The sequence below is a fragment of the Eleginops maclovinus genome, chromosome 4 (genome assembly GCF_036324505.1).
Source record: "Eleginops maclovinus isolate JMC-PN-2008 ecotype Puerto Natales chromosome 4, JC_Emac_rtc_rv5, whole genome shotgun sequence".
In the NCBI taxonomy this organism is placed as follows: domain Eukaryota; kingdom Metazoa; phylum Chordata; class Actinopteri; order Perciformes; family Eleginopidae; genus Eleginops; species Eleginops maclovinus.
The window spans coordinates 18,304,293-18,320,067 of NC_086352.1; the positions used below are offsets into that span (position 1 = coordinate 18,304,293).

Below are 15,775 nucleotides of genomic sequence, written 5' to 3' on the forward strand. Positions count from 1 at the left end.
TTGAGCACAGCCAGTCCATGGGGTGATGACCTACCACTATGGTGCTAAAATGACTCGGTTGCCATGTGAGCACCACAGGGTTGGGGGTCATAAGCAGTGGTCCCTGGGAGCTTTCTCATAATGATAACATCAGATTAGTGTGCCTTAGTCTTGGAAGTGAATGCTTGGCCACTCACTTCATGGGGTAAGGACACGGCAGCATCCTGTATACTCTGCAGGTGGGGGTGATAACATTGTACTCTCTGGATATATTGTGTTGGATGGGGAGAAATAATAGATGTTTTGAAATACCTCTTCTGACTACACGAGTCATTCTCAGACCCCCTTTGCTTTTCCTTCATGAGCTCATGAATTATGCAGGAACTATACACATGACGACCCCTGACCATGATTCCATAATAGCTCCTGTTATTTGAACTAAAACATTTTCCGTGTCAAACCTATTACAGAAATCAAACTGGTAAAAGATTCCCCCTCAGGCACTTTGTTTAAGCTGTCATGGCTCCATAGTTCCAAAATAGCTGACTTTCTCTTTCATCCTGTGGTTTTATAGTTAATTCATTAACTGCACTACCACACCTTTTAATGTTCTGCTGCGAACATGCTGACTTCTAAGTGTTTCTTTTTCAATTTTCAGTTCTCTTCCTTGTTCTGGTGCTGCTTTATAACAGGCAAGAAGGTTTTCTTTTTTCACTCGTAAATCCTGTTCTCTTTTAAAGTTATTTCATCAACATAACACTGTCTCCCTTTATTTGCATGCCCGGGAGGGATTATTATTTTTTAACTAATTCAGTTTTTAATAGATAATAGAATAGAAATGGCTAGATTCTGGGACAGAGTAAGCCATTAGAGGAGAAACACTAAGATTTGGAAGCAGGGAGCAATTTAGACCATAGATTATTTTGTATTACTTATCACAAGGATTTAAGGGTGTACAAAGTTACTGCTTTGGCATGACATTAGTCAGCCTTTTGTCATCATTTTTTGTTTGAATACTGTGAAAGGCTTATCTTTTACTTAACTCAAACGACAAAAGGAAAGAAAAGGGCATGCTGTTACATGCAAGGAAAACAGATAGACTATACAGAAAAACCTGTCCCTTAAATCATACCCAAGCTATCCTTAACCTTATAAATGTCTTACAATTAGTTAGAAACTTTAAGAGGGAGGTTGCTTTTTTGCACACAGCAATACGTTACATTCAGGCTTTATCTCCTGAGTTGTTGGTCCTGACATGTTGACATTCCTCTCTTTCTCTACCCATGTCTATTGTTCCACATGGACTAGAACATTCCCAGGCCTTGGTCTCATTTAAGACCAACATTTAAAAAAAAAATATATATATATAATAATGATGAATAGCAGTACAAAGAAAAAGATACAACACACAGAGAGTAGGGGGAAGCATACCTGGCTTATAAGACATTCCCGGAGGGAAGAGAAATCCTTGCTGGGCGGCGGCTGCTGCTGCCAGAGTGCGTTGGTCGTGTGGAAAAATGGGGATCATGAGCGGAGGCATGTGACCCTGGACCTGCTGAACAGATAGGGAGCAGAGATCAGAGAGAGGCCTAAGCATAGGCAGAAACACAGAGCCCACTAAGGAGGAGACCAGATCACAGCTCTTGCTAACGCGTGCTGACAGGGGGCTCCGCGGCACTGACGGCCCTCGTGTGCTCACACAATACCTGGCCGAGCTATGCCTGCTCTTAATCCAAACCACAATTTCACCTCGGTACATCAAAGGCCCCTGCATAAGCACATTGTTACAGCATGAGTTAGATGAAGCGACATGCAGGACAGAGGGCAAAGAGGTTCAGTAAGTCTGTTACACTTCTATAGAGCAGCATTGTACATCTTGAAATAGGCATTCACAACACCATTTCTGTTGCAATAGATACATGTAAGCAGGATGATCGTTGAATGTATTACTTAGGAGACCCTCACCTCAAGGGAAGATCAACTGCTCACATAATCTTGGACGAACATTCATTTAGATGATAAAAGCCTGAAGACAATCGGGTAATTTACTACCTCTGTTTTCATCAAAGGAAAAATAGCATGCAGTTTAAAAGTGCTTGCCGCTTGCTGTATTTCATTTTAATGTCATTCTCTGACTGTCTCTTCCACTCACATATTAACCTTCACCATCCAGTCTGTTGCTGATTTGCCTACTAGGAATATCAAACAAAGCTCCCTGGACGTGTATGTCAAGGGTGGGTGAGTAGCTTGTGTCTCAAAAGTGGCTTGTGGGGGTTTTGCACACATGTTGCAAGGGCCAATCTTACTGTCATTATCTGCTTCCGGAAAAACTATGATGGGGAGCAGCCTGGCTACCATGGGCTTGCGAGGGTTAATCTAGCACTGAGCCAGGCCACCTCAGGGGAACCTGCCTGAAAAATGGGTTAATAAAGGTCATCCCCCAAAATAAACACTTTACAGAATGTTTCCCCATTCATCCCCCCTTAAAATCAACTCGCAATAAAACGGGTCTGGGTGCAATTACTGCCGCTGCATTGGGGCATGAAATCAACCTGCTCTGAGCAATGGGTTTCTCCCGGTGTTCTGGCTGAGGTCTGCTATGATCTCCACTTTTTCAGACCATGTTGTTCCCCCTGTAGACCCTTTACCGGTATAGTCGCACCCAGTTTTTCTCACAGATAGCAAGCTAAACCTATTTAAAACCACTTTATTGATCTGTCCAGAGGTGCAGAGCTATACTGAAAACTAAATAAATGGAACTGTTTTGTGCCTACTGAGCTTTTACACAAGTGCAAGTGCAGAAAGTGCATTACAGAAGAATAGAAAAGTATGAATTTTTCCAAAAGTAGTTCTGTAAAATGTGCTGTTGCTGAAGAAAAATAAATGGCCAAGGAGACTGCGACAAATGACCTTAAATAAAACATTGCTTTATAGGGATTTGGGTTCCAAGTTTCCAGGCTGAATGGATGAAAGATTAATCTTGGCCTTGCATGTATGGAACATATGGAAAAACACAATAATTAATGTCACAACATGAGGTAGGGCCAGTGACAGGCGGGGGGACACTGGGGAACACAGCCTTTCTCTGTCTGTGTATTTGGACTGTAAAACCAGATGGAGTCTGTTGCTGAATGTGCGGTAGTCACAGGGCAGAAAAGGGCTCCCTCAAGTCCACATCCCTCCAAGTATGTTACAAGTGTGTTGCACGGTACTTCATACACTTTCATGAATCAGCTAACATGCCTTGTTAGTACATTAAAAGTTACTTTCTATTTAATTTTCCAAAGAAGCATATTGACTAAAATAAAATATTTCATCAAACACTCTGCTTAGTGAATACAACTTTCTGAGACTGTACTGTAAATGTGCAATCTTAAACTGTATTGTTGAATATAAAAAAATATGCAAATAAACATATTTCTGAGCATTCTTTTAATTTTCAATTCATACCATCAAACAATCTGATCCAATAGCAGAAGAGCTGCTTCATTTAGGAAACTACATTTTCTATCATTCAAACAATCCCATAATTTCATTAATTTGAACTATTTTAGCAGACAAATGTGACGGCATTAACTAATTTAATAGGATTATATATATATATAAATATATTATATATAAAAAGAGATATCTACATATTATACAGTGTATATGTAACGAGAGACAGCCAGCAAAAGGCATACTTGGATGTATTTCTTCAGCACTAAATGTAAGTTATGTCGTTTCATCTGGGATATCAGCTTTTATTACTATTATTATTTTAAAATATGGAGCAGAATATACAAGATTCATCGAGGCAAGACAGAGTGTGAATCTGCAATGAAGGGGAAATAAATGCATTGAGTTTGAATAGCTGTGATTTGCAGTAATGAGCTCCATGCATTAAAGTTTAATTTACGGCAACTAATGTCAGAGAAAGGCAAATCAAATTCTAAGGAGCTTCAAGGTGGCAACAAATAGTGGAGGTTAGTTGAGCTGTCAATTAACAGCTGGCAAGTGGCTGAGCAGATTATAACATTTTCACAAGTGCTTTTTTAAATTTGACTGTTAAAGTAAAGTTGAAGAATAACATAAAGAAATATATTTAAGAAAACAGACAGAAAGAAATTACGCTCCAATGTAGCTTCCACTCTCCCTCTGTACTACAAACCCATCCCCCCTTTAAGAGTTACCCTCAAGTTCATCTATGTATGGGCTGAGTGCCCGGGATATTTCTATTGCCAAGATGATCTTGAGGAGTCTGAGAATGAAGTGGAGCAGATGTGAGCGGGGCACTCGGGCAGCGTCCTCCCTTCTCCTCGTAAATACAGCCGCATTGTTGTGCTGGCACTGCTCTTCCTTTGTCTTAGCACTGCTAAGTACTGGATAATGTCATTTCACACCATCTGCCCCCAGGCTTCATTAAAGATACATGAATGGGCTATCTTATGAGGAACAGGTGCTATTGTTTGTCCCTCAAGACCCAGCACTAAGGATCTGACTCGGAATACTTGAAGAGGAGCATCTGTAGTGATCAGTCAGACAGACTTGGCGGAGGCCCCCGTCTCTGCCAGCAAGCACTCCAGCAGAGGTTTCTGGGGGAACTCAGCCGCCTTGCAACATGTATCATCAATTCAGATGACCTGATGAAGTCTGTTTCAGGCCAGCACGCAATCTGTTTCCCTCTCAACGAGACACTGGCGTTTGATAAATAGAAGCAACTTGCAGTTCTATTGGGTGTAGGATAGCATATAGATACAATATTGTGTCAGAGATAATTAGGTGTATCTTATTTTCCTTAGAGAAATTATAGACAACATATTTATACAATTATTTTCTTTATTTGGTTTAGTCCACCTTTTATTTTAAGATTTTAACAGTTTACTTTTTTTAAATTCTAAAGTGTTTTGTCATTGAGTGAAAGCAATAACATTAGAGTAGCTAAGCTCCTGAGGGGATACTGGCTCATCTGTGATGCATAAATACACAAAGTGTAAAGGACAGGGTTGACTTGAAAGAGCTCACTTTATTTCTAATAGCACTTCTGTGTGCATGCACATGTGTAATACACACGGTATACACGCCTCAAATTCACCTGTACTGCATGTACTGCACCAATTAATGCAATTTTGCAAATACAATATCTACTTTTTCATCACTTTTGTGGTGAATAAGCTGTTTAATTTAAAAATGTTTGCAAATCTTTTAAATAGACCTTTATTAAACTCAGTTATGCTATAACGTAAACGTACTTCTGTTGATAAAAAAATGTGAGTGGTGTTTTTCTTTGTCGAAAACAGCATCCACCAACAACACAAAAGCTAGCAGCTCCAAAACGCTGAGTGCTAATGGAGATGTACAGCGCATTACAGCACTGACTTGGGCCCCTGTCAACACCCATGTTCCTCACTGTCTGTTATAGCCTCTACAAAGCACCCAGGAGGGATGAAACCCCACTGCTAGTTTTCCTTCTGAACCCCCTTGCACCTCCATGCACTGATCCACACTCTTTTTTACTCCCGATGCACCACAATGCGATATTTCAAGGAAACAAGGTGAGTTTTTAGTTTTTATGGCCAGAATCATGTCTTAACCAGATTAAAAGACAAATGGGGCAAAAAAAAGACAAAACCCTACCTCGTTCACACTGTGTTTCATGGTTATTAGCTTGAAAGGACCTGTGAGATCCTGGGATTAACATCCTCATTAATTGCTACTTGACACTTTTTAACACACCTCTCACACACATATGCTTATCTTGTAGTCTTGAGTAGACTTATAAAAAGTAAACATTATAAAAAGTATTTTAGGTATTTTTCTTAATTCTGTACCATCCTTAAGATTATAAAAGGTGCCTTTCCCATTAAGAAAATATCACAATCACCAGTAATCATTTAGCAGAGCACGTCACGTTTCACTGACATCTCGTTTTAATAAAATTACTTCCACACCTTAGTATCTGTCAGTCGGCACCTCCGTCACTAACCTTCTTTTCACATTTTCTATAGGAGGGGATCTTTAATTTCACCCAGGGAGGTTAGACTCCAGCTGTTGCTGTAAGAACTGATAGTTCACACTTTGTTCCACCCTGCTCTTCGCTGAGCTGCGAGTAGAAATCACCTTTTGTGATCCATTTAAAGGGAAAGTGATCTTTAGGAAGCTGGCAAGTCTGGCTACATCCCAACAGCAGCACACACAGTAAAACTGACACTAGACAGCAGGATATGTTTAACACCCGGCACTGTGTACACAGCCCACTGGGTGTACACTGTACTGGAGCCTAACCAGGAGGAAAATCACTCAGTGGAAGCACTTCTGGGCTGTTGAATCCTCTGTGTTGCTTCAGGTTTTTTTCCCCATGAAACAATCAACGTTTTTTAAGCACATATTGCTCCTTTAATACAGGTCAGGTTATTTGCCAGTTATACAACCTCTGTACACTGCACAGTTACATCGCAGACACACACATTGATCCCACAGAGATGAGATGGTGTTTGGATTTGTCTGTAGCTAATGGTAATCAGACAAATAGATCAATAGATTTGAAGCAGACTTTGATGCTCCAGACTACAGGTCTTCATATTACCACCCACTAAACCGAAGCACATTATTCTTACTTGTCTACTCTGAAAATAGGCTCACTGAAATGGGGAGGGCTGATACACTGGAGAGGTTCAGGCCGCTAACAAAGGGCCCTTGTCCCGGTTAGGTCTCTAACCTTTCTCCTCACTTCCTTCCTGAAATCGTTGGACAGCACCCTTCCCTACAAAAGTCAAAGACACACGGCTAAAGCTAACAGTGTAGAAGCAGTAGTAAAGAAAAAAAGCTCCATAATATTTCCTGTGAATTGTTGGGTTACAGCTCTAAGTCTAACAGCAGGCACTGTTTGCTCAGGTTTGAGCGTAACACTGCACATCAGTCATGCCTATGTATGTGTTACACTGAGTGCTGTTCAGGATAAAGTGCAGCAAATCCAGACACTTGAGTGAGGTCAGACCATCCAGAGGGAATAACCAATAGATGACTTCTTGTTCCACTAATTCCTTACACAGTAAAACAAGCCTTCTTGGAAAACAGCCATTTCAATATGTCTATATTAAGTCGATGGGAGCTTGAGAGCACAGTAGTCCAACCCGCTGACCTGCCTTACACACCCCACCCCAAATCCCTCCACTCCAGCTTTCCTCCATCTTATCGCTCTTTCTTAATGAAACTGCGTGCTACTGTTTGCTTAATACAATAACTATTTACAGGGTTTCTGCAAACTGCCTTTATTTAATGTAGTTTCAGCATTTAATGTTATTGGAAGAATAATAAAAGCTTGACTTCTCGTATGATGCAATGTGGTAAAAAGTTAAAAATAATAATGAAAAGAAAACATTTAAAGATAACAACTCTTGTTTACTTAACATTTAAATGATGCATTGATACAACAAATAAGAGGAAGATGCAAACATGTATTTCATGAAATGTGGTCTCAGTATGAATGATGTAGATATTAAAGATTATTCGTATTCTTTAAATCAAATATATCCGTTTAAAATAAAACCAGAGTTGTATAAGAAATAAATATCAAAGTCAAGACTTCTGTAGGTTTCCTTTTTTAAAACCTTTTTAATGGCATGTTAATAAAATAATTGTTTTCATATTTCAGCTCTTTATTTTTTTTATTTGTCGTTCAATAGTAGTCCAAAAGCACACCTTTATATTTTAGATGTAATCAGACAAAAAGACAATATATGTTCCATTTATTGTGTGCACACAGCGACACTACGCATTAAACACAAATCGATTTATAGGTAGTTCAATGTTTTATTCCTTAAAAACACCAGCATCTTTGGGGGTTTTGGGGCAGACATGGAGGTAAAAATAATCTTTTTTTCAAGGCTTTGCCGTAAAAATTAAGGTTCTCAGAAACTGGTCAAATCCACAGGGACTCCCTCAAACAGCATGTGTAATGACGAGAAAGAAGAGAACAGGCTTAAACAAAAGTACAAGTGGGTTTGGGGTCAGGGTCATTACCCTGCATATACATCCTCGCTGTATGGTAATGGAAATAAGTGAAATACCTAGGACCCTCATTGCAAGTGGGGAGTGTGAGACGCGAAAGAACATTTGACACGGTCTAGTCAGAAAGCCAGCTACAACCATGTGATGTGAACAGGGAAGGGGGAGCAGAAAAAGATGGATTTGAGTATGTCAGGCTTATGAAATAATGTGGTATTTAAGGCCTGACATATCAAATGTCAACACTTTGGAGCAAGTAGAGAAACATCAATTCTCTTTTGGTCTACTTTTAATTGTTTTGTTATATAAAATAAAAGTGCAAATATATATACACATGTATTTCCTTTAGATTTGGCATTTCTGTTATATTTCAAAGTGGTTCTTTAGTCAGTGTTTATTTAAGATTGAACGGAAAAAAACCCTCTTTTGCACTAGAAAAATAATTGTGTCCTTCAGTGAAACCAAAGACCACCCCTGCTCTGTGTAATGGTATTGTCCACACCCCTCTGTCCCGTTATCCAGTCATAGAATGAGGCTCTGACTACCCCTCAGTTGCTGGGGCCACATATAACAACAGAGCCCGTTCTGCTGTTCAGCAGAGAGCAGGCCTGTCGGAAGGGGCAATTTTATTGTGAGATAAAAGTGCATTGAGACTTTAAAATATAATTATTTTCTCAAATATCTTCTCCTAATGCTGATTGTGTCCAATATCAAACAAGAGTTAAAATTGAATTAAATTCTAGAAATGTCAAAGAAATCAGGGAAATGTTAAAAAGAAAAAAAAAGGTATTTAGAGAAAGATCTTAGAGCTATGGCAAAACTAACAAAATCATACAGTTCTGTTTAAATAAATAAAAAAATGTGCACAACAAAACAGCTAATTCATTGTGTTTTGTTGTGGAATGCTTGGATTCTCCCCCGCCCCAAAAACAAAAAGCTCCTTTTTTTGCATTGGCCTTGGGCTGAATGCTTTACTTTGCCACCCCAGTCCTAAGAAAACACGCGCCCCTTTCTCCCTGCCGGCTGGCTGTACACAGTAGAGCCTATTAATTCAGATCCTTCTCCCTGTGAGTGTGCCCACTGCTGAGGACGATGCAATGCAAAGCCAACGCAAAGACAAAACAGTTTGCACAACATTAGCAGAGAAAACACAGTCCATGCAGGGAGCGAGAGGAAACTAAATCAACATTACACTGGAGGATGTGTTCTCCCTCAACTGATATTTTCCGTACGGGGCTCGGGGTACAATGGAGGTTAAGTGTAAGCGCTCAGCTTTTACCCAGGGACAGCTTGTGGAGCTCTGAGCAGGTGCGTTATATTGATGTTTAGATAGAATATAAACATGCTTCATGCATCACGGAAAGAAAATATGTTCAGTTATCGTGATTATTTAGCCCTGTGATTAATTTAAAAAGCACATTCACACACACATATCCCTGGTAATCTTTATTTTGGTCATTCTTGTCACAAAATTGGTAGAGGGCTGTTACTTTGTGTCATTAACCCTTCCAATGCCTGCTTTGCAAACCCCTCAGGTGACTAATTTTGAGTAGACCCTCAGGTGTGATTTCACACATTACAGCCGCTCATGTGGCACCTCTCAGATGGGGCCTCCTAATTATCGCTGCTTAAACTTCTGAGGTGTCTGAATACAAAGGCCAATTACACAAAAAAAGCTTTGCTTTATTGTGTTATTTCCAGCCATAATGGATCTATGTTTGTCTATATCCATACCTCATTTGCAAAGACACAGTGGAATACAAGCATATGTTTCATTTAGCTGCTTCTAAATAGATTAAGAATGTGCTCAGCTGCTGTACAATAGAGTTACACAATATAAATGTTTGTTCATTTCTGTTTTTACAAAATCTACAGGGATTTTAGTTTAAAGCAATACAATTCAGCAGCCATGCATTACCATAACTTAAAAGGTACACACTTTTCTCAGTAAATACAGGGTGCATTTCATCCACAAAAAAGGAGATTAAATCATAGCCTAATTGGGGAGAAAACTGCACGTGCCAGAACACTCAAACATAATCTACTGTTTACATTCCTTAAGCAATACTTAGTTTTAACAGACAAATGGCATTACATAGCGACTGTTCATCCACTTAGCTTCATTTGCACACCATCACTGCCATCGCTGAGGTTGTATCTATTACACCTTTTTGTGCATCATTAACTTTTAACAGGGCCGCAATGGCTTTATTGTTTAAATTGCACAAGACTTTGCTTAACGTCAGCATTTCCTCTGCTTATTGACAAGAAGTCACATTTCATAACTAATTAAATTGATTCCCTCTCTCCCCACAAATAGAGGCCACTAAATGGAATTATTTGTATCCAAGTGTCAATATATTAAATCACAGGGGCTAATGAGTCGGGTCACTGCTTTCTTTTATCTTCAGTCTTGCATGTGCACATCTTCATCAGCTAACAGTCTCCTTAAATGGAGGATGAACATGCTGGACTGAGCCTCCCTGGGCGAGAGCCAAGCCCGTCTGACTAGGCTGTTAATGCCCCCACATAATCCTACTAGCAGGCTAACACAGGGCTTTTCAACACACAGGAAAGCACTGGCAGCGAAGCATACACAGACGTGTGCACACAGAGCAGCACACTTAAACACACTCACTCATCATCATTTCCCCGCTCTATTATTCTCTTATTATCATGCTAACTGTCTCAATCTAGCTGTGCTAATTGGGGGACTTACACATTCTCTTTAACAATGTCTATTTTTGAGTCTGTTTTTTTGCCAGTGCATTAATAAGAGTCTCGCACAGAGATAATCATTTGTGCCGGGGAGACAACAAAAGCATCTGAGGATACACAAATCGACACTATTATCTTTGTGGAATTACCACACGGCCTGATTTAAAATATTTACCATAATGTTGTAGTTTTGGAGTCTTTGCTTCTCTAAATTGGAAACTAAACAGAATCACTGCTTTAAATTACCACACTGGATTGGATAGTATGCATATTCTCTTTTAACTAACAAAGGAGGGATTGCAAACCAGTACTACTTAAAAAGAAATGTATCCTACAGACAAATGATCAATTTGACAGATTTCTTCTGTTCATGCAGGGAGATGGGAAACTATTTGTTTAGCTCAAGAAAATACATAGAAATGTGTAATGCTAAGCTAATACGCTCCCCATAGAAATGGTTACACAGTCTCTGTTCAAAGGCATAATGGTAGAAACATCGGGCGGTGTAGGGCTTGTGGAAACTATAAACACAGTTTCATTCAGACCGATTATTAGGGGGCATCTGCTTTTCAGTGACAAAGACCTTACATTGACTTCATGATTCCTGTAACAATGAGACTGTGACCCCAAATCATAAGCACACAGCTGAATTACGCTGCAATAGCATCACACATTAACAAGGATGTGAATTGAATAGCACAGCTTCAGCGAGGCTGGATTTACTGAAAATCGGTGGAATAAATTCAAAATGGCTGTTGGTCAGACTAAACGTTGAATCACATTCAGCTTAAACCATTTTCACCACCATCTGCTCTAAAAGTCAAGATTTGCCAAGCTAACACTACTTTTCCAAAGAACTTAACATTTGGAAAATATGTACATAAGTCCATTGAATCCAAAAGAAATACATTGGCACAATTTGATGAAACAATTTTGGAGCAAACTGAAGCAACAACCATTGTAAAAAATGTCACCCCTGTGTATTCACAGGTTCCTTTTTTAAATGAAGGAAATGGGGAATGCATATCTAACTGACTTGAATACACTTCTGTCCAAGTTTTCTTTTTATCTTCTAGAAATGAAACATGGGTGTAATCTGAAACAATCAACAGCATGAAAGATCATTTTGTCCTTAGTAAAACAAAAGTAGGATTAAAGAAAAATATGCACCTATTCTCCTTAAAAGAATGGCTGTAGATCCTTGTTCTATCAGACTACATGTCAGTGTATTTGTTGGCCTCAGGTTCATCTCAAAATATACGCCTTAAGATCAACCGCCAGACTGTCCACCTTTAAATTATGGGCTGCTAAATGCTGGTGTAATTGAGTTTCATCTTTAATCTCGGGACCTTTAGCATCTAACCATTGAACGCCTGCAGGCCCCCCACTGCTTCTTTACACCATTAAAGACACATGTGAGAAATCCTCCAAGACTTTGAAGTGTGCAGTGGACAACAATATATTGGCCTTTTACTCTTTTTATCTCTGGTTTCTCTTTAAAATGGAAGAGAGACAAACATTCTGCATGTGTGTTTTTGTATAATTGCGCACACAAGGTTAAAGGTAGGATCTAGAGGCACACACAGTGTGTGTGTGTGTGTGTGTGTGTGTGTGTGTGTGTGTGTGTGTGTGTGTGTGTGTGTGTGTGTGTGTGTGTGTGTGTGTGTGTGTGTGTGTGTGTGTGTGTGTGTGTGTGTGTGTGTGTGTGTGTATTATACAAATCCAGTAAAAAAACAAACATATCATTAAGGATTTAAAATCAGGTGTGTAATCAACATGGTAGACAATGGCCTTGAAAGAAACAGATCTTAAATCGCACAGTGCATCCAAGGTTGACACATTAACGCCACACCCAATGACGATATCATGATATTGTCATATTTTCAATGGATACTTTATTTAAATGAAATGTTTGGATGAAAAGTGTCCCACTGTTTCATCCGGGGAGCTCTGTTTTCTCCAGCCTGTTTGTGAAGATAAAGTTCACCATGACCTTTCTGCCAATATTTATTCTCTTGATGTGTGTATCAATGCGCGGCTCCCTGTGTGCCTGTGTACTGTACACGATCGCCTCTGTGAATATGTATCTGCACGTGAGAGTACGCCAGGGTTTGTATCTTAACAGACCCATCCTTGAGGAATGCTTGAACCTGGGTCTACCATCACTTGCTACAAGGTTATGGACAGCTCTGTCACTTGCGACCTTCACATTTATTACATTTTGTACCCAGACTTTAATTTACTATTTTTCTTTTACCACTATACAGTATTTCTGCTCGCCTCTTACTAATATGCATATTTTCTTTACTGTAGCAAGAAAATATGAAAGAACATATCAGTCAGAGACAGCACTCTGATGAACAACATGATGCTGTTTATCTGCTCATCAGCTGCCACTGCTCATCCATTAGGAGCAGGAGAAAGTGAGTGTGATTATGAAACAGAAAGCCTTGAAGTGGAGACTTAAATAATGCCCAGTGTGCCTGAGTGAAAGACAGAACCGTGTGCTCATTATCTCTATTTTTTGTAATTTCAATGTGCCTACACAAAGACTTAGAGAGATAAGTAACTTGGGGGATAAACTAGTTCACTGTTAATATAAATGTTTAAATGTCACATGTGTCTTGGTGGGGTTTCACATTTTCAACTAAATCAAGAGTTAATCTCATCCTGGGATTGAATTAGTGCCAAGACGATTTCAACTCAAAGGATGGACTGAAGAAATACAAACAAGCTGAGGGAAAAACACACAAAGCCTTGAGCTTAAACTTTTGATAAGCCCCTAACACTGCAATCAAAACATCTGCTATCTTAAAACAAGTGACATTGTAATCCCGAAGGACAAAGTCTAAATCTCTCTCCCTCTCTTGTAGGAATGATGGGGAAGGATAAAAAGAGATATGGCTATTCAAAAGGGAAACATGATTAAACACCATGCTGCCTTGCTCCAAACATCACTGACTAAACCTCTAACTTCATACTTCTGACAAATCCCCTTCAAGACACATGCAAAAACCCCTGAACAAAATACATAGCGTGCCACCAAAAGTCTTCACTCGCCGCCCCATGGTTTTATTGTTAGGACGGTTTACAATGTCCACTGATGTGATCAGTTACATCATCAATACAAGGCCTTGACTTAACTCTCTCCTTGTTTTCTCCCTGAAGCCGAAGCAGAAGGTCTTTGATGGCCACTGGGGTCTTCAATAAAGTTTAGTGCTCTCCATTCTACAGTAATAGCAGAGTAACTCAATCCCCCAACACTGCTTACCACTTTGCTAAAAGTCTGTGACATAAAGTCTGGAGGCTTGTTTACAGAACTAATTAAGTCAAAGCTGTAATATATTAAGATGGCCAGGGCATTTTTAAGAGGCAACAGTAATGAAAACAGAGTGGCAAAAATGCTTCACTAACCCCTGACTGTATTTTATCTACTCTCTTTCTTGCTTCACTTTGAGAGAAGTGACTATCATTGAACTGGATATTTGCAGGAACTAGGTTAGGGGAAAAGAACTTCTTCTGATTTATAGGACTTGCTGATAAACAATGTTGCACAGCATCAAACTTATTTGAAGTATTGAAAGTGATCCATGTTTGTTCCTGGCTGGTATTCAGTCTTCATTGTGCAGCCAGCAGAGGCTGATGGGAGGTGGAACAGATGGTCTGACCATGGGAGTCTTTTGTTTAATTGTTGATGTGATTTATTTTTTCAGGAAAGATCTGTGGCACATTGGTCAAGGGAAAATCTGGCTAACGAGGCTCTGCAAGGAAGTACTTTACTTGTATCTCTGTTCAAGTGTTTGAAATGGATATTTAAAAGTGTGTTCCCTTACTCTCTCAAGCACCCCACCCTCTCTCAAAACTATGTATCAAGTGGAATCTTCAGGTATCATTTGCCTTTAACTTCATGATGAAAGCAAGGGCCTTTAAAAGTGAGATGCATTAAGGGCTATGCCCTTATGCTCAATGAGCATAAGTGAAGGGCCCTCTATGGTATGAGTAATGCTAGCTCCTCAGTAGTGTATAAGGTACTTCAATTTTAGAGTGTTTTCTAGACAGAATGTCATGCTCTGTGCTTCTCCTTAGTGGAATTATTTTTCTAATAGACTGTCCACTGTTGAAGTGAGAGGTCCAGGCGTGTGGATTCACAAGATCATGTTGACAGTACGGCCTTTCTCTTGCAAAGAGCTCTTGAAAGAGGCATTTTGATTTCCTGCCAGTAAATCCAGTTGTTGCGCTCATGCTGATGTTTGAAACTAAAAGTTTGCTTTGCTTAAGTGTATCATAAAAACAATCTGTTTGTTATGCCCCATAAGGAGGAATCGCCATAAAGCGTGTGAGGAATGCTTAAAGAACAATTTGTTGCAAGTAAAAGTTTGAAGATGTTAAAAAAATAAAAGGGAAAATGAAAGGACAAGTCAGGGAGTTGTCAGTGAGAAGAACAAGCAGGGGAGGAGGAGGTGAATGGAGAAGGATGTGCCTGACACTAAGCACACCAAGCAGGATAACGTTAGCTTCACGCAGGCAGCCAGGCTCATAGCCTTGACCGCTGCCAGGATAACCCTGTACTGTCTGACCATGGCCAGCTACATGCTGCATGGGTGGTCTTTCATTACAACACTAAGCACTGTATCACATAAGGTACACAAACGCTAATGAGAATGATAATGGAGTGAGATGCTTGAATCAATAAACAAATGAAGGACCTTTAAGAAGTAAAAAAGCTGTACATCATAATGACAATGTCAGTTTCTGTAGCCCTTGTACTGTGAAAGCATGCCACGTGGCCCTTCTGGGACTAACTTGTTTCAAAGAGGCATTTACCAGCCTCTTTCATGTCCCCCACCTCCAGGCTCTCCTCCAACAGGACTCATTAGCTGTTGTTTCCCCCCTCCTCCCTCACCTTTTTTTTTTGTTCATTAAGATGTGCTAATTATTCTCCTCCATATTTTAAAGCCCTCCCGATTACCAACAGGCAATTAACATTTGATGAGAGTGATGAATGTTAGTGTGACACAAAAATTATAGATAAAAAGACAAGACGTTTCGTAAAAGATGAAAAGGAGAGGCTTACAGTATTTTGCAATGATAT

General features: G+C 39.7%; 1 protein-coding gene across 5 annotated transcripts in view; it reads right to left on the reverse strand.

The window, feature by feature from the left end:
• sox6 (SRY-box transcription factor 6) overlaps nucleotides 1-15,775 on the reverse strand; it is a 134,268-nt gene that overhangs the window by 43,190 nt on the left and 75,303 nt on the right. For 3 of the 5 annotated variants that reach the window (XM_063881476.1, XM_063881477.1, XM_063881474.1), the window contains one exon: nucleotides 1,411-1,534. In XM_063881476.1, the coding sequence (XP_063737546.1) occupies nucleotides 1,411-1,534 (124 nt within the window). The remainder of the gene's footprint in view (nucleotides 1-1,410; nucleotides 1,535-15,775) is intronic. The other 2 variants (XM_063881478.1, XM_063881475.1) reach the window with 1 other exon arrangement.